Source organism: Podarcis melisellensis, assembly GCF_964234715.1.
Source record: "Podarcis melisellensis genome assembly, chromosome: 6".
In the NCBI taxonomy this organism is placed as follows: Eukaryota; Metazoa; Chordata; class Lepidosauria; order Squamata; family Lacertidae; genus Podarcis; species Podarcis melisellensis.
The window spans coordinates 33,534,062-33,553,481 of record NC_138538.1 but is presented as its reverse complement, the minus strand read 5'-3'; the positions used below and the strand labels follow the sequence as shown (position 1 = coordinate 33,553,481).

Here is a 19,420-nt window from a genome sequence, read left to right as displayed (position 1 = left end):
ATAGCATCTCATGCATATGTACAGAAACTGCAGTTAGCATGATAATCATATCCCCTTAGAATTTTTGAGAAGAGGTACATTTAAACATAGCTCTGAAAGGATGTTAATGTTGGTGCCAGGTGGACCTTGTTGGGTAAAACATTCCATAGACATGGGCCACATCCAAAAAGGCCCTTTCCCTTGCCACCATCCTCTGAACTTTTTTCAGAGGCGGTACATGGAGAAGGACTCAGGTGATGAACACAGGGTCCTAATATGTTCAAGTTGCAATCAGTGAAGTTGTGCCAGAGCTGGTATTATATACTTATTCTGCAATGTTCCTGTTAACTCTCTTGCTGCTGCATTCTGCATCAGCTGTGGTTTCCAAGTTGTCTTTAAATGCAGGCCCACATATAGTGCATTGCACTAATTTAATCTATAGGTCACTTGAGCCGAGATTACTGAAGCCAGGTATCCTATCCAGATAGGAACGTAGCTAGGCCACCAGGCAAAGATGGTAGAAAGTCACTGAAGTGTGCCTTCATTGACAGTAGTAGATCCAGGAGCTGTGTCCCCAAGCAGACAATATTGTAGTTGCAAAATCTACATTGACTTTAGTACACATTAAATTTCTTATATACACTACATTCCAGCTCACATTAATACTATTTTTATTTATATACGAATAATGTATAAATAAAAATAAAATGTTTACATTATTCTATCTGATGCAAGCTAAAAACAGTGAGACACAATCCAGCCTACTGATTTCACCGAATAGTAGCATTGTATAAACCTCTCTCTATGAAACTATTTAACTGTAGGTGGTATCTGATGAAGCGCTTTTGCTAGCACAGGAAGGGGGGGAGGGAGGGAGAGGAGAGGCAGAAGTTCCATTGCACAAGTAGAAATCATTGAACTAGTAGAAGCACTTCATTGGATACCACCCAATGTATGGATTGTGTCTATAATCACACACTTGAGAAGTACATATAAAATAATTCTAATATTTCTTTATTATTCTAATAGAGTAAAGAATGAGCAACTAAGCCTGGATTTGAGTAGACTTTTATTGGACAAGGAATGCATTGCAACAGAGAAAAATAATATAGTTATTGATTTTAAAAAGCTTCAAGGAGATCTTAAGGCAGGTTTCCCTTATTTTCATTGTAATAATGAAATATGGTTATGATTTATTTTTATATTGTTTAATGCCAAAATTGACTTATTTTTATATTTTATAAGCTGCTTATGATTCCACAAATGTTAAAATGTAGACATCCATAATTAAAATAATTATAGTAAAACAACACCATTAAACAATATTTCAGTTAACTGAGTTCCATTTGTTGACAGTTTTACCTGGCAATGTAGGAGACGTTGGTATTTCACTAATGTGATTCATAGTTGTTTAGGACTTTATATGTAAGTATCAAGAAAAGAAATATTTGGATGGCTAACAGCTAGCCAGAACAGAGATGGATGGCCAACAGGTAGCCAGAGCACCTCCCTTAGGCCTGCTGTGATATGTGCCCAGCAAGGGACAAAACACACCACGCTGGCCCACCCCAATGGCTTAAATAACATTAGTTATTTAATAGCATTAGGCATACAACAGTGCCTTTTGGCACCCTGTTACTGAGTTGCCAGGGTATAGGCACATAGCCCCTGTGCTATCATCGGAGACTGGCTATGCAAGAAGGAATGGAGCTACGTGGAACAATGCTCCTAAGCACCAGTTCACAAAAACTCTTCAGGAGGATCAATGATACTAAAAGTTGCTGGGAGAGCCAGCAGAAGCAATATGGTTGCACTGTGTCTGTCCCTCCTCTGGAGATTGTCATTTGTCCAGGTGACCAAGGCTAATTCTCTGCCAAACCAGGCCTAAACCCAGATTGCAATGGTCCATATAATCAATTTCTTCCAAAAAAGGTCTGTAGTTGAACTTGCACCACCCTCTTGAGCATCCCCCCCCCGCCCCGGGTATGAGCAACTGGGCAGTAGTTATCAAGTACCTCAGGGTCCAGGAAGGTTTTTTCCAAGAGTGAACACACCATTGCCTCCTTTAAGGTGGTGAGGACTGCCCAACACAAGAATGCTTTAACCACCCACTGAATCCACCTTGTCTCACTCACCAAATTTTCACGAACAAGCCAGGATGTTCAAGGACTGAAACAGTAAGAAATGGGATGCAGTGGCGTAGAGTGGGTTATCAGCACCCGGGGCAAGGCAAGTAATTTGCGCCCCCTAACCCACGGATTTGCGCCCCCTAACCCGTGGATTTCCCTAACCCCCAGATGTTGCGCCCGGTGCGGCCGGCCCCCCCTGCACCCCCCACGCTACGCCACTGATGGGATGGAAGGACAAAAGTACATTGTCCACATCAGGCCTCAATAACTGGAAATGTTAATATAGAATTGAATAAAATAGCATACTGGATTCCTCACCAGAGACTATATTATCACTGGCATCAAGATCAGCATGAAGATGATAGATTTTGTCCTCAAAGTGCCTAGCAAAATGACCACAGCAAAGTCTTTGACTGTATCAGTGTCCTATTAACAGGGACAGGTAATACCAGCTTTTTTTTACCACGCAAAAGAGCTCTGTTGAGTGACTACTTGAGGACATGGAGGCATCAATGGTTCTTTTTTGCTGACAACTGCTACATGGTAGAGGCGGTTATTTGCTCTAGTTTTATTGGCTTCACACTGAATCTTACATCACTTACTCTCTAGCCCTCATCCAACCTGTTTCATTGCTCATTGCTCATCACTCAGAGGAAAACCAAGGAGCACAATGTTGGAGTGGGGTAGTCCAGAACTATCATGCCAATAGCCCTCCTCATCTCACTGTACCAAAAAGATGCAAGGATTTTCACAGGTTCATCAACTGTTTTTACTGGAATATTTATCAGATTCCATAAATCTCCAGGGATAAACCATCCAAATAAATCTCCTACCTCTATATAAAGGGCTGGTGTCCTAAGTCCAAACTTTATCAGATAGAGGTCTAGTCATAACAAATGGGTCAGCTCTATTCTTCCACTATCCAAACTATTCTTAACTTGCCCTGAAGTAAATAGTATATCAAGCATGTACTGTGTATTGGCCCAAGACAACTTGAAACAGCTCCATAGATGTCATGGAGGCCTTGAAGTATTGAGCTGGTCCAAGCTAGGCAACCTCTGTGTGAATGTTGAAGTCATCCAGAACCACTGTCTGCACCACTGTTGAGACTACTTCTGCCAGCTCAATCAGGGATAACAACACAAACAACGTAACAGGCTGTATGTAACTATATAAATTCTTTTTCAAGTGTGATTCAACATATCATATCAAAATATATGGTTCTATAGACATCTCATTATGTTCGTTTATATAATCCAGAGTATGCACAGCTGATGAAGCCCGGTTGGGCAAAACAAGGAATTATCCTGGAATCCTTGTATTATTTTCTGTATGTGCCATTCTTCTAAGTTCTTCGTCTGATACCTGCATACAAGGAAAGCTAGAATTCTTACAAGCATCTTCACGTGGAACACTACAAGATTGATATAAGAATTCCACACCATGGATATTGCTAATATAAGAACTGAATAGATTGTATTTCCTGGTCAATCTGCTGGGCTTTAATTTCTCACAGTATGTTTAGTTTATATGATAAGTTGTTCTATAGAACCATTTATTTTGATATGATATGTTGAATCGGACTTGAAAAAGAATTTATATAGTTACATACAGCCTGTTATGTTGTTTGTATTGTTATCAGTTTTGCATATACGTGACAAAGGGTTGGGTAGTGTTTTGAATGAGCTCAAGCAGGGAGGCTATTGGGCAGTAGGTACACCATCTGCAACCCCAGTCCTGTTGACCTAACAACAGGTAGTATCTCTCAGGATGCACTGCAAGGCAAACAGGGTTTTCTGGTAAGCAGACGAGATGGACCACAGAGACTCTCAACCCCTAGTCCTTTAGCCTTGGTTGGTGCTGTACTGAGTACCTAGAGGTGTGTGTGTCAGGGTGGGAATAACTTTGTCAAATCTACTCCACCCAGCTTACCAACCAGGTCTTGCTTATACAAGCAAATTCAGCTCTCTCATCCATAATTAAATCATAGATGAGGGTGGACTTATTATGTACCTGGCATTGAATAACAGTTCCACCAATCACCAAATCACCAGTTACTTGGCTGCAAGGTAGAGGGAGCAGCCTGCAGCCAATCCCCCTCTCTATTTTTTTTGATACCTATATTTTACCATATAATAACTTCCCCTTCCAGAAACATGCCAATACCCTCCACCTCACCATGCTTACTCCACCATATCCCACTGTGCTCATTATGTACTTCCCAACAGTCAAAATGCAATATTTGCAACCAATCTTTCAGTGGCAACTTACATCATTATCTATCCACCCAGGTTATCCAAGTGTGTAAACAGGAACAGCTCATCTAAGTTCTTACCAAAGTTGTTCCTCCCCATGGCATTCCCCTGGGCATCTAGAATCTGAATTGGAAACACATTGTGACTTCTGCCTCTCACTCAATAGCAACCCATTCTCTTCAGAATATCAGAAGATGGCGCTCACACCCTTGTTGCTTTCTGTATTGCATATTCTATATTGCATTCACATTTTTACTATGTTTGCATATTATATTGTGAAATTTATTTGTGGCAGTGGGCTATCCAAGGTAAATGTTCCATTTGTGGCCATTTTTATATTAGTATATAAAGTTCCATGCATATCATACCTATTTTCAGTAACAGATTGCTTTTAATTTTGTTCAGGACAATAAAAAGATTGGAGAAAAGGCTGAAAAGCAAATACAAAACCTAAAAGAAACAAACATCCAGTTAAGGCAAGAAAAAATGAGAATCTTTTCACTATATTATAGAATGTTTTACTATAGAATATTTTCAGTTTCTATTATAATTTCACAGTATTAGGTTCTTACTGCAATCCTAATCTTACTAACCTGGGAGTAAACCCCTTTGAATTCAGCAGGCCTTACATCTGACTAGACACCGTTAGGATTGCTTTTTAAGATAGTTCAAGTCCTATTGAAATTGATGGATCCAGTCAGTCATGACGTAAGGCCATTGACTTTCTTAGGAACTAAGTGCAACTAAGGTCCATGACGAAAAGCTCTGTGTCTGAATGTTGTTGTTTTTGCCCTGGAGCTTTCCCCGCAGAAATCCTCTCTTCGGCGCTCAATCAGAACAAACATTGATTTGGGTTTTCCACAGATTGCCATTTGTTCCAACTGAGCTTTAAAGTGCAGGTTAAGTCTGGACTCAGCCTATTGTCTTTATTCTTATATACTAATGCCTCTTTTGTTAAACTTAACTGACATAGATCAGTTTGAAATTAGTACATTATTCAGAATCAGTTCTTAGCTGTTACTGAAAGTTTTTAAAATTTCAAATCAATTTAATTTACCCTCACATTTAAAATGTGGAAATGAAATAGGTGTAAAGATTAATGATATCTTATTAAATAATGGGCCTTGTCCAGTTGAACCCTTGTATCCATCACTGGACACTAGATTTCTTCACCAAAAATGAATCAAATTATTATCAAAACAATTGGTTCATTGCCTGAGACATTGAAAATAAGACCACCTCCCTAAAACATTGTCTTACTTTCAAAGACTGTTCCACAAAAAAACACCCTGCTGCTAGAGGGAAAAGCCTACCTCGCTGGGGGACCCCCTAGTCTCAGTTCTTCAATGCAGCATGTAGCAAAATGAAAAGAGACATTTCCGTAGGTTGACGAGGGGTTAGCTGGGTTGGGCTCTATTCTGATCACATCATTGCCTTGCTAGGTAGAAGCTTTTAATAGTTGGTTTAGGGAAAACTGAGTCTGTGTATATACCTTTAAACACATCTGAAGCACATTCTTTCCTTCAAAGAATTCTCAGCATTTGTTAAGGGTTTCTATGTATTATAATTCTGTAAGTAGTAAACTACACTACCTATAATTATTTGAGGGGGGAAATGTGTTTGTGGTTCAAAGGTATGTTAGGTACACAGTCTAAATTTACTGGGCAAAATTCCACCCACTGTTTCTGGAGTAAAAGGGTTCCCTGGGGACTTTTACCCCACCTCCCCATGATGTTCTCCAGGATCAGATCTGCAAAGAAGGAGTCAGTCAGGAAGTCTTCTGGCTCAGATTTTGATCTGTGTCAAACAAGAATTTAGAGGTTTCAAATGCTTGCTTCTCCTTTGAAAGTGAGCATTAGGGGAACCTTTGGCTCTGCAGATGTTGATGAACTACAACTTCCATCAGTCACAGCAAGCATGGGCAATGGCCAGGGATGATGGGAGTTGCAGGTCAGCAATATCTGGAGGGCCAAAATTCCCAACACCAAACATAGCCTGCAAAGTTGTTTTTTTTTCGGGGGGGGGGGGGTTCAGTTCAAAGAACCAATAGGTTGGATGGGGGCAGTGGAAAGAACTTGCCATGCAAAAGGATGTCCATATAGGAAGGAAAGTAGAATCATAGAATAATAGAATTGTATAGTTGGAAGGAACGATGCGGGTCATGTAGTCCAATCCCCTGCAATGCAGGAATCTCAATGAAAGTGTCCATGACTCTGCTTTAAAACCAACAATGAAGAATCCATCATCTTCTATTGTCTGTTCTGTTGTTCTATTGTCAAACAGCTCTTATTGCCAGAAAGATCATACCTCAATAACATCGGACTTAGAGTAAATAAAGCCACTTTTTCTGTTCTATATATTTAGTCAGCTATTTGTTAACTGTAATAACCCTTTCTGTTAATTTGTCATGTAGCAATGAATTAAAGTGCCTAAAAGAAGAGATGAAAAAGAAAAATGAAGAGGCAAAAAGCAAACTTGATGAAAGTGAAGACAATGTATGATATTGGTCCTTCTTATGTAAATATTTTAATTGTAAACTGATGAGCTAAAAAATAATTTATTTATTATAAAGCTTACAATGTAGGAACATTAATTAATTGTAACAATGTAAGAAACAAATGTTCCTTATAATCTTACTTGGCAAGAGCAGAAGGGTTAGGGTAAGCCCCTTACTATCTATATCAGGGATGGTTAACCGCCAGTACATATACGTGTGTGTTACGTGTGATTGTTCTTGATCATAAATTAATGCAATTCAGGAATCTTGTTTATACCTTTTTCAATAACTGTGATTACTTTCTGTATAGATAAAGTGTTATATTGAAAGCTGGATGTGAGGTTTTTTGGTACGCTTAAAGACAGTAAAAGGCAGGATTTTAAATTATGAAAATATTATCATTAAAAAAATTTGTCAGATTTTACAATATAATTTCAGGTTCGAAATATTGAAAATGAAATTTCTAAAAAGGAAAAACAACTGAAAACATTTGAAAGCAAGGTATGAAAATATAATTTACTTCATGTTTGTTCAATGCTTTATTCTACAATGTTTCAGTTTCTCAGAAACAGTATTTACATAGAAAAAAAGCATATGCATAACTGAAATGCTTGTTGCAATCATCACTGGTTTATTGTTTCATTTTTAATGATTTCATAGTTTAATTATTATTAAGATAACTTATAGATGTACATGTTTCAGAAAGTAGTTACAGGTAAGCAAATTATTTTATGCACATACTTAAATACAAATTAAAATAATCTTAGCACAACTACTCTAGGTTACAATCCTGCCTATATATGCCACATTTACTTCAGTGGATTTATAAAGAGATAACTATTCACAACAGCAAGCTTAGCAAGCTCATGAGTAAATTCTATGCAAAAGGATTTGTTCTAACAAAATAATTACAACTAAAATTAATATTGTAATATCTACCTGCATTTTCTTAAAAAAATCATTTTTATTGAAGTTATCAGAACAAGGAACAAACAAACAAACAAACAAACAAACAGAACATCAGTAGGGTACATGTTTGTCAGATGTTTTAACAAAAGTAAAGTGATCATTAAGTACTTATTTGGTATCTTATTGTTTGAAATATATTTTTATCAATTTTTAGATTAACAGTTTAAAGAAACAAATTGAAACAAAATCCAGGAATATTGAAGAATTGCAGCAAGATGTAAGTACTGTTTTAGAATTATAAAAATATAGATATAGAATTATATCATTTATAAAATGTAATTGCATACCAGGGTACCAGGAAGGATCCTCAAGCAACTTCTGGTAGCATAGAGTAGAACTGCTGTCCTTCTACAGTCATATGTGGTTGGCTACCCACAGTCTTTATGAATTTTCTCAGAATTCAGTACCCCAATATTTTCTGTGTGTGTGTGTGTGTGCACGCGCGTGCGAGTGCACGTGCACACTGGCCATCCTGTTGAATGCTCTACATTGTTGGGAAAAAATAAAGACAAAATAACTGAATATTTTTACTGGCCCAATTTGCTTATTATGTATCATAGCTTTAGTGGCAGAAAATCACAATATAATTTTAATTTCGTAAATATAAAACCTTACTTGTTAACAGAACAAGGCTTTGCGAAAGAAAGTTGCAACAGAGAGCAAGCAATCCAGTATTACAGAAGAAAAAGTAAGATGTTTGATTTCTGTGTCATTTGAATAATAGTTGCAGAGGAAAGAAGTATAAAATTTGAGGAATTAAGACCTACAAGATGTTCACTTTTGTGAATGAAATAGTCAGTGGCTAGGGAAACCCAGCCAGATGGGTGGGGTATAAATAAATAAATTATTATTATTATTATTATTATTATTATTATTATTATTATTATTATTATCCATTTCAAGTTCTAGTTTTGTTCTTCTGGAATGTCTTCAATACTTGTTTGCATAGTCAGCAGAGCACCAAGATCATTCAACAAGTTGCCCTGATATGATCTTCCACTAGAACTGGGATTTGGAGCAGTTAAATTACAAGTACATGCTTGGCTCTGAAAAGTGGAGATACAGTTTGTCATCTTTAAAAGAGCAGCCAGAGACATAGGAAGCTGCCTTATACTGAGTCAGACCATTGGTCCATCTAGTTTTGCATTATCTATACGAACTGAAGGTGGCTCTCCAGGATTTTAGACAGGAGTATCTCCCACTCCTACCTAAAGACAGTGGCCGCTCAGGCCCCTGGGGTGGCGTGCCCAGGAGTGGGGTGAGCTGCCCATAGGGTCAGGGCACACTGTGGGGCCTCCGGAGTGTGCCTGCCTCCGCCCACTTAGCCACCATACAGCTGAGGGGGGGGAGGCAGTGGGCGGACCGTTTGGGCAGTGCGGAGCCTGCATGCACTCAAGCCACCATGTCTCTCCCAGGAGAGATGCATGGCTCGGGCGTGCTGCAGGCCCTGCAGTGAGTGCCTCCCGGCATTTTGTCACCCCCCTCAGTGGTGACACCCAGAGTGACCCACACCTACCACAAACCCCTTCCTCTGCCCTTGCCTAGAGATGCCTGGTACTGAACCTAGAGATGCTTGGGATTGAAGCTGTACTTCATATCTTCCTTGGCACTCCACCACTTTCATCAGAAAATGGCAGCAGATCTGATTCTGCATATGAGTTCACTGCTACTAATTCTCTAAAACTCTGCTGATATATGCTTTGAGTACAGAAAAAGAGCTCTGTGAATATAACATACAGTACTTCATCTAATAACAGAATAAGAGCTACTTTCCCTTTTGAAGGCTTCACTGGTTGCTGTCTCCTTACTGCTGCTTCAATTGCAGTTACTTCAAAAGTCCATTTGGGAATACTTTTTATCTCCTTTGGATCACTGCAAGGGAAAACCCAAAAATGACAGGGGTGTTCACAGTATGCTAAAACAGGCATCCCCAACCTTCGCTCCTCCAGATGTTTTGGACTACAATTCCCATCATCCCTGACCACTGGTCTTGTTAGCTAGGGATCATGGGAGTTGTAGGCCAAAACATCTGGAGGGCCACAGGTTGTGGATGCCTGTGCTAAAATATATCCAGCAGATTAGAGATTGCATAGGCCAGTCTTTTGACTTTTGTGATTGAGTCATACATTTTAAATTACAGGTGAATAAATTACAATTAGAGTTGGAAAATATAAAGAAATTGCATAAAGAAACAACTGACAACTATAAAAATGAAATAGAGAAGGCTAGAGAAGCAGAAGAAAAACTTTTCAAAGAGGTAAGAGTTCAAGTTTTTTTTACATTTTGTAAACTTGCATAAACTCGTTTTTATTTACATGATTGGGATTTATCAATCTGCTTATCAGTTCCTAGCAGTCTCTGTTTATCATACTCTGTCTTACTCATAATGTACCCCACATGTTATGGTTCGGGATGAGGACAGGAAGCTTCAAATGCAGGTTTTTCTTTCAGGTAGAGAGCTTAAAAACTTTCACACTGGGAAAACCTGATGGAAAAAGAGCTTTAAGCTCTGTGCCTTGGTCAGCCAAAGGAAAGGTTTATCCTACAATCTTGAGCTGTGGGTGTTTGATTTCTGAGATGAGAGAAATGAAACTGGGAGTTCCTTTCACAAGTATAAAAGATACTAAGGCTAAATCCATAGAATAAGTGCTACCCTCCTAGACTGTATTAAAGGCACAGTAGTATTATACCATGATCAGGAACTTTGGTATGACTCAGGTATTTCACTTGCCAGTGTAGCATCACTGTTCATTCAAAGCCTGTTGTTTGATCCACTAACTAGAACTAGGGTGGTTGGATTAATTACTCTCTTAGAATCTACAACTTTTTATAATAAAAGAAACAGATTTTTTTGTTTTGTTAAAATTTAGTCTTTAATTGTTACTTTAAAAAATGATTTATTTTTATCCATATTGGTTCAGATGGTCTGTTCCATTTGTGCAGCCACTGAATTTAACTCATAGGTTCCACATATAATTATTGAATATCAATATTATTTCATTAAACTATTTCATTCACATATGATATTAATAGGCAGAGAGAATGAAATTCGTAGCTGATGAAGCAGTAGCAAAGCAGAAAGAAATCGACATTCAATGTCAGCACAAAATAACTGAAATGGTAGCACTTATGGAAAAGCATAAGGTAAACACAACTTATTTTTATACATACAAGCTAGAATCAAGAGAAGGGCCATGTGGGATGGAGCTGAGGATTGCTATATTTGCTGCATTGGTTCTCATTTTCCAACATACGAACTATTATTTATATTATATATATTAAAAGGTACATTTAAATAGTGAGATCTGCTGCAGCAAAAAAGTAAGTGTAGCTCCAGATGTAGCAATTTAAACATTTGCATTTTCATGAGGTACTGTATTTTTTGCTCTATTGGACGCAGTTTTTCCTCTCCAAAAATTGAGGGGAAATGTGTGTGCGTCCTATGGAGCGAATGCAGGCTTGTGCCATAGCCGCGCACAACCCCTCCGGCAGGGAGAGGCTGAACAGGGCTATGGCTTCTTTAGCTCCACGCAGCCTCTCCCGGCAAGGAGAGGCTGCACGGGGCTAAAGGGGAAGCCAAAACAGCGAGCGGGATCCATTCCGTTCGCTGCCTTGGCTTGCTCCATAGCTGCGCGCAACCCCTCCAGCAAGGAGAGGCTGCACGGGGCTATGGCTTCTTTAACCCCACGCAGCCTCTCCCGGCAAGGAGAGGCTGCACGGGGCTAAAGGGGAAGCCAAAACAGCGAGCGGGATCCATCCTGTTCCCTGCCTTGGCTTGCTCCATAGCTGCGCGCAACCCTTCCGGCAAGGAGAGGCTGCACAGGGCTATGGCTTCTTTAGCCCCACGCAGCCTCTCCCGGCAAGGAGAGGTTGCGCAGGGCTAAAGAGGAAGCTAAAACAGTGGGCGGGGTCCATCCTGCTCGCTGCCTTGGCTTGTGCCATAGCCGTGCGCAACCCCTCCGGCAGGGAGAGGTTGTGCGCAGCCTGTACGCTGCTCTTTGGGGCTGGGGGAGGGAAATATTTTTTTTCTTGATTCCCCCCCCCCTAAAAACTGTGTGCGCCCTATGGTCCGGTGCACCCTATGGTGCGAAAAATATGGTATTTAATTCCCACCTACTTTGGTGTGTCAGTGATTTATTTATTTATAACAAAAAAAACCACACCCACAAACTGGGGACTGAAATCTTGGTTGTGTGTATTATCTGATGGGGGTGTAGGTGTTATATTGATTTATTTATTTCATTAAATTTGTACACTGCATGATTGTAAAATACAACCTATCAAAAGGTAAAACATTAAAATAAAAAAATACAACCATACTTAAAAACATATCCAAGTTAAAATACTAAAGTAGATTAAAATTACCTTGATATATGTGCCGTTAATCTTTCAACATGTATTTATTTATTTATTTCATTTCTATACCACCCTCTACCTGAAGGTCTCAGGGCAGTTTACAAAAAATATCAAATGCATAAAATAAAAATAAAACAACAACTCAATTAAAAAACCCGCAAGCGATCACTTGCTCCAGAACCTTGCCCAAGAAAGGGAGAATAGCCCCTGTCCAGTAGTTTGTTAGGTTTTCTGAATCCAGGGAAGGTTTTTTTTAAGGAGTGGTTTTACCACTGCCTTCTTCAAACAGGCAGCGACTACCACCTCTCGTAAAGAGGCATTGATCACCTCCTTGGCATAGCCAGCTGTTCCCTCCCTGCTGGATTTTATCAGCCAAGAAGTACAAGGGTCTAGAGAGGAAGTGGTCACCCTGACTGATCCGAGGATCTTGTCCAACTGAAACTCATCCAACACAACAGGACTAGACTGTGCTCTGGACACTCCATGAGATTCATCTGCTATAACAGCAGAGTCAAGGTCTTGGTGGATGCAAGCAATTTTATCCTCAAAATGCTTTGCAAAACAAGTCACAGTGAGCTACCATTGGTTCTATCACCTCCTTTGAGCCAGCCTGTAAAAGGCCTCATACAACCCAGAAAAGCTCTGCTGGACTACATGATGAAGATGCAATGGAGGCAGCAAAGTATGCCTTCTTTGCTGCCTTCACTGCCACTGGGTAGGCTTGATAATGAGTCCTTACCAGTGTTTGGTTGCATTCATTCAAATATTTCCTCCACTTGCGTTCACTTGTATACTTAATATTTTGTTTTGTTTTTTTATATCTTTTTCCCAATGTGAAATTAGTGCTTATATTCATATAAATAAATATACATGTATACTAAAGTAGAGGGGAGGAATCAGACAAAATCTACACCCATCTGGAAGCACCCATTCTTTTAGGGTAGGATTATATACTCACTTACCTCAGAATAAACCTGATTGAATTCCATTAGGATTTGTGCATAAACAGATATTATGCTGCTAATTATCAGCTGAAATGAAAACAGTTCAGGGAGAGGGAAAGCAACTGGAGCTGGTCTTTCAGCAAAGCTAATAGACTTGTGCTGCTTACCACCTTCCTCTGCTGCAAGCAGGCAGAATAAGCAGTTAAATATTATATGTGAATTAACATATGACCATCTCCTCTATGCAGCATCAATATGATAAGACAGTTGAAGAAAAAGATGCAATATTAGAATGCTATAAGACAAAAGAACAAGAGGTATCATCAACAATAGGATCTTTGGTAAGAATATCTCCTATTTCAGCCATGGTGTGGCTACAGGTTATCCATTACTGTCCCATCAGTACCTATTTCTATATTTTATTATGATTCACTGTAGTTTCTTTAATCCAATGGAGGAATTTTTGTGTGGGAACTAGAAGTCACTGTCCAATTTTGAGTCAAAATGAAACCGACAACTTTCTTAAATGTAGACAAATGTTATAACTATTTATAGTACTCCTGTACATCTATAGGAAACATGAGGGACAAACTGAAATGAAAATAAACGAGACAAGGAGTACTGATGAAGATATATATTAATGGTGAATTGAATTCAATAATGTGGCTTTTACTGTTGCTGTCAGATCACTATCTGCCATGCAGAGAGAGGCACTTTATTTTGCAATCCTTTAGCAAAGAAAGGTTGAGTTAAAAAATTTTTTGAATTGTATTTAATTTAATTTAATGTATTTTTTCTGAAAAAGTTGAGCATGTGAACGAGTTTTTAAATAGAGTCTGAGCTACTAAGTTTTTATCTAATTATCATTCTCAGAAAAGTGAACTTTCCAATAAGAAAAAGGAACTCTCCTCCCTTCAGGAGCAACTTAAAATAGAAATGGAAGAGAAGGTATATCTTCTGGTTTTTTAATTTTATGCACACAATTCTGTGAAAATAATCTGGGTTACATAGCTGCTGCTATGGGAGAAGCAAGACCCTCTTGGGTTGTTAATGCTGTGAACCCCTCCATTATAGGCCCTGGTTATATATGTGTGTAAATAAACCATGTATCACAAAGACACCACAGTCTCCGCTGTCCCTTATTCCAATGGAAATACAAACCCTGGGTAAGCACCTGGAACCCCTGGAATCTTGCACTCCTCAGAGATTGGAGTGATGTGCAGCAATGCATTTATGATATATATAACATGATTAGCCATGCACTGGCTAATCTGTGCTACGTAGAGACCTGCTCTGTAAAAGTGGTGGTGATGCAAGCTGAGCAAATCACATTCAGATTGAAATGGAATTCAGACTTGTCAATTTGTATTAAGCACCCAAGTGATAGTCCAATCAAATAAATCACTAGAAGCAATTTTTACCAAGTTCATGAGGATGCCTGGGGGGCAGTAGAGCTGTAAGTCTTGGCTTTGGGATCACTGGTGCTTATGATGAGAAAGTGGGGGGAGGCTGAGGTGATGGGGAAACTGGCATGGTTTAGGTGCACCAGTTGAGCCAATCCAGCATTCCAGCACCCTACCTGTCAAACAGTAGCAACCTGGCTGTCAAGAAGCTAGCATTGCAGCTATCCCACCAAGAAAGCCACTTCTGGCACAGTAAAGAGAATTACCCTGGAAATCCTTACATAGAAATTGCAGAAACAAAAACTAAGTACTTAGTTCATTAGTTTCCCGCAGATTTGCAGTGATACTTTTGTGCTAGGTAGCATATACTCAGTGAGGTCAGGGCAAGATTAAAAGAAATATATATTTGGACCTTAAAAATTATTTGATCTAGCTTGACTATGGAGTTCTCATCTAGGTAATGCTTCACCAAAGATAAAGGATAATTTTAATTGGCCACAGGATTCCCCTATACTAGAGGTATCTAGCCCATGTCTTTAGTCATTTTAGGAGTATAATCTCCTTGAACCTTGACCGTTAGCCATGCTGCCTGGGACTGGTGGGAGTTGGAGTACAACAACATTTGGAGGCTAGGATGGCCATCAGAAAGGGGCAATGGTGCAGACCTGGCCTCATGGTATTGGTAAATCACTGGGAGGGAGGGAGAGAGGAAGCGGCAAGATGGCAGGGAGTTTGGTGCTATGAAATGTACTGGTGGAGCCAGTCCACCTGTCCTGCTGGTGTGTTTGCTGAATGCCAACCTCCCCACCACCTTGCCTATTCCTCTTTCCCTCCTGATAAACTGCAGCAACACTGCTGCCAGGAGGCCAGGTCATGCAGTTGCTCCCCCCCACTCAATTTTCGCATTGGCTGCTCCTGTCAGGAGAGCAACAGGTTATTGTAGGAGCCATTAGCTTAAATCCATTTTGTCTGTCTTTTGAGGAATTGGAGTATTAGACCTCAAGAACAGTTTGAAACCACCATTCTATTTTCTGCTATTCCACATGCAGCGAATCAGATTTCTGATCTTCTAAGATCATTCCCTAATAAATGGAAGATGACTCCCTATATGAAAATAGACAAATGTGTGAAATCTGAAACCCTACACTTTGGAACCTGTGTTTTGTTTTGTTTTGTTTTTGCCTCATGGAATGTACAACAGCTTTGGTGGTGGGGTAAGCACATTCTTTCCACAGTACATGAACCTAATCCACTTGGGGTGTAGGGGGTCCTTCATAGCTGATTTTAACTTTTAAAAAACAACTGTGGTAGAGCTGATAATGGTTTTCTGAGCTTCGCACTTAACTGCTCCCTTATTGTCTTGTGCTAATAAAAAAGTATATTTAAATAGAAAACTTCAAAAGTTTTTCTTAAGTTGCACTATTTCCCTCTGTCTAGGAAAAGCTAGCAAGAGAAGCAAATAAAGGTGACATTTCTAAAAAAGAAAAAAGGCATCAGGTGACCATTACTTCTGTTTTTCAAAATTATTATGCTTTGCTACAATATAGCATTCAACTTTTATTGCATAAGCTACCTGATACATGCATTGTGAAGTAGTAAAATTTTCTAGTAATATTTGTTGTTATGGTAGTTCTGTTCTTCTCATACTTACTCCATATTTTTATGCTTTCTGTAATTAATTGTAGAAAACACAAACATCCTTCATCGAAACACCTAAAACCAATAGCCTAGATTCTCCATCTCTTCATTCCAAAAAGAAAATGTCCCAAAAATTTACACCTGCTAACGTGAACAAGTTGGAATACAAAGAAAAGTCTTCTTGGACACCTGCCAGGGTTTGTTTCTTAATATATTACGTTTCAGTTTTATGTACTTGTTTGTTATCTACTTGTTTATCTATATTTGTTCAGGGTTTGATTTAAGATTCTCATTTCTAAATTTTGTATGAAAAAGTAATTTTCTTTTTCTTTTTAAAAAATCACTATTTAGAAAGTAATATTTAGTTTAAAGTTTCTATTCTCCAAATTTCACTGCTGCCCTGTCCCATCTGGTAAGTGGCAACAGTGTCACTGTCAGGAGGGCAGTGGCATGGCATTGCCCCACTGCACTGGCTGCTTCTAGATCCATGTCTTTGTTGTCTTGTGTTACCTTTATTTCCAGATTTCTGATTATTTTATTTTTTGTGTTGTGTATTTACCACTTTATGTACGGTAGTTACTGAGTGATGCAATATTCCTTCACTTTATTGTGTTTTGATGGCTTCTCTATCCTCAGCTAACCAGTAATGTAGCTTGTCACTTTTAAATGCTGTAAGTAAGCAATATAGATCAGAAGCTCCAGCCACTGACATTAACTTGTTTAGGCTGTAGGTTTAATGTGTAGGTTTGTCATCTATCAAAGCTTCACTAAGCACCCAGATGGTAGAGTACTAGCGAAAATAGCCCCCATCATTTAATACCGATAAGATAGCTGGGTTGCAGAGTTACGTACTGGGGAAGATCACTTGCCACTCTTGTTGTTACTTCATAATTGCCTTCCACATATATGTCTTAAGGCAACATACACACACAGAGAAAGAACACTCATCATTGCAACCAGCCAAGAGGTATCTGTAACCCATACACAGAAGTGGCTCACTCAGTGGTCCAGAGCTGCAATGCTACCTTGCCAGCAGCAGCACTGCCACTTACTCAGAGGGAGTACAGTGCAGGCTGGAAAGCTAGCTTTGCATTTCCATTCACTAGGCAAGTTGCTTATACTTATGCAGCGCTAGCTGAGAAAAAAGGTTGGAATCCACTTCAACCACATGCATTTATTTCACAACAAATTTTTATTTTGGGAAAGCCTAAGAAAGTTTGTAGGGACCACTCCTTTACAATCTACATATATCTTTTTGGGATTAATATTTTCCTTTCTCATTAATCTAAATGTTTTTCACCTTAACCAATCAAGACCTACAAATTTCCTTACAAATCAAGTCTTCTGTGAACACACAAAAAAGTTACATATGTAGTTGAATCTCCATATTTTGGGGCTGCATTCATGGTTGCTTATATTGGGACAGGTCTCACATGCCCAGAAATTACAGGGCATAAGGAGCTGCCTGACAGTACTATCTGTACACAGCATAATTCTAAAGAAAAGGATCTGTGAACAAGGGCTTCTAGGTTTAAAAGAGTCTTTTTTAAAAAAAGGTTAAAGTTAGCATCATGGATTTTAAAAAATATATTTCTTTTATTCCATATAGACTTACACTGTGAAAACACCTCCAAAATCTAAATTACTAAGAGAAAGCACCAGCCTACTTTCAGAAGAAGTAACAAAGAAAAAAAGAAAAGTTCTTTTAGAACTGGATACTCAGTCAGATACCTCTGAGAACGACCTCCTGGTATTAGTTTGAAAATAAGAAATTGTGTGTGTGTGTGTGTGTGTGTGTGTGTGTGTGTGTGTGTAAAGAGGCATTTGAAGTGTTTTTTGTTATCACATGCCATTTCTTTTGCTTTACAACATAAAAATATGCCCCCCCTCCTAGCCATATAAATGATTATCTCATTTATTATTTGGGGGGGATTATCTCACCAGAACAGATGATTACTACTCCCTGATCCAAGGAGCCCTTGGAACCTATGAAGTAACAACTAACCTAGCCAGATCATTTTCCCCTCAAGGTTCACATAGGTCTGAACAAAAAAACAAAACAAAAAACCTTAGATAGAGGCATATATTATGTTTGGTAAATTTCTTTTGATACCCCCCTTGGATTGGACCCCCCCCCCACAGATGCTGGACTCCTATCATTACTGACTGTTGGTCATGCTGTCTGGGTGTTATGAGAGCTGAAGTCCAACAACATCTGAAGGATTACATGTCCCTGATTTAGAGCTTTCCAAAGATCTTTCTAATTGTTATCGGAAATTCTTCCTAATTTGAAATGTCATAGAGTAATATAACTAAGCAAATTATTTCTTGGTGTGTAATGAAAGTCATGTCTATCCAGTCTTCTGTAGTTTCCATTACATACTTATATGAAACATAACACTGTTTTTAGATTGCATAATATTGTTATGTGTTCCCCAGTTCTCTGAACAGTGAGATGGTCTAGAGCTGGTCTAGAAGCAGTGCTATAGGGTTTCATTTCCTTAATGAGAGAGCTAGAGATTCTTGTAATAATTGTTTCTTTGTTTTTCTCCTATATACATACAAAAAGCAAGCAGTCTCCTAAAAGCAGACAGCGCTGCCACTCGGCCTGCTTTAGTTCCCAGAAAACAGCTTATACAGCCCCAGCCTTGTGGTTGCACTTCAGTTCTTAGCTATTCCCAGCTAAGCCCTCTCAGTGCCCTTCTCTTTGGGTGGTGTCCAGCTAAGTTTTAATCAGAGTAGACCAAATGAAATTAGTAAACATGGCTAAGTTAGGTCTACTTATTTCAATAGGTCTACTTTGACTGAAGCTCAGTTGAATACCACATTTTGTTTCCTTCTTGGTTCTGGACCAACATACATAGTGATAACATAAAGCATAAGGAGCTGCCTTACATCAGGTTAGACCCATAATCCATCTAGCACAGTACTATTGATATGTACCTAGCATAATGCTGCACACAAAGATCTGTGAACACAAAGATCTGTGAAGTTTAAAAAGTCATAGGATGTTTTCCCTTATTCATAAACTGGATGTGTGTAATGAAATAATTTTTCCATGTTGTATATTGAAAAAGGAAAAGAAAGACTCTAGATGTTATTATGCATTTATTTTTAAAAAAACAATTTCTTTTCAAGAGCATCGTTTCAGAGGAAGAAATGTTTAAAAAGCTGTATAAAGATTATCCACAAACTTCTTGCCTATGTGTCATGACACCAAAAAAGGTATCTTCACAATTTTACTAAAAGC

General features: G+C 38.9%; 1 protein-coding gene across 4 annotated transcripts in view; it reads left to right on the top strand.

Annotated features, from left to right (window-relative positions):
• SYCP1 (synaptonemal complex protein 1) overlaps positions 1–19,420 on the top strand; it is a 40,191-nt gene that overhangs the window by 19,908 nt on the left and 863 nt on the right. For all 4 annotated transcript variants that reach the window (XM_081913895.1, XM_081913894.1, XM_081913893.1 and 1 more), the window contains exons 18-31: positions 1,009–1,126; positions 4,769–4,839; positions 6,777–6,858; positions 7,299–7,361; positions 7,984–8,046; positions 8,455–8,517; positions 9,970–10,086; positions 10,863–10,973; positions 13,378–13,470; positions 14,003–14,077; positions 15,970–16,029; positions 16,218–16,367; positions 17,780–17,920; positions 19,309–19,395. In XM_081913895.1, the coding sequence (XP_081770021.1) occupies positions 1,009–1,126; positions 4,769–4,839; positions 6,777–6,858; positions 7,299–7,361; positions 7,984–8,046; positions 8,455–8,517; positions 9,970–10,086; positions 10,863–10,973; positions 13,378–13,470; positions 14,003–14,077; positions 15,970–16,029; positions 16,218–16,367; positions 17,780–17,920; positions 19,309–19,395 (1,294 nt within the window). The remainder of the gene's footprint in view (positions 1–1,008; positions 1,127–4,768; positions 4,840–6,776; positions 6,859–7,298; positions 7,362–7,983; positions 8,047–8,454; positions 8,518–9,969; positions 10,087–10,862; positions 10,974–13,377; positions 13,471–14,002; positions 14,078–15,969; positions 16,030–16,217; positions 16,368–17,779; positions 17,921–19,308; positions 19,396–19,420) is intronic.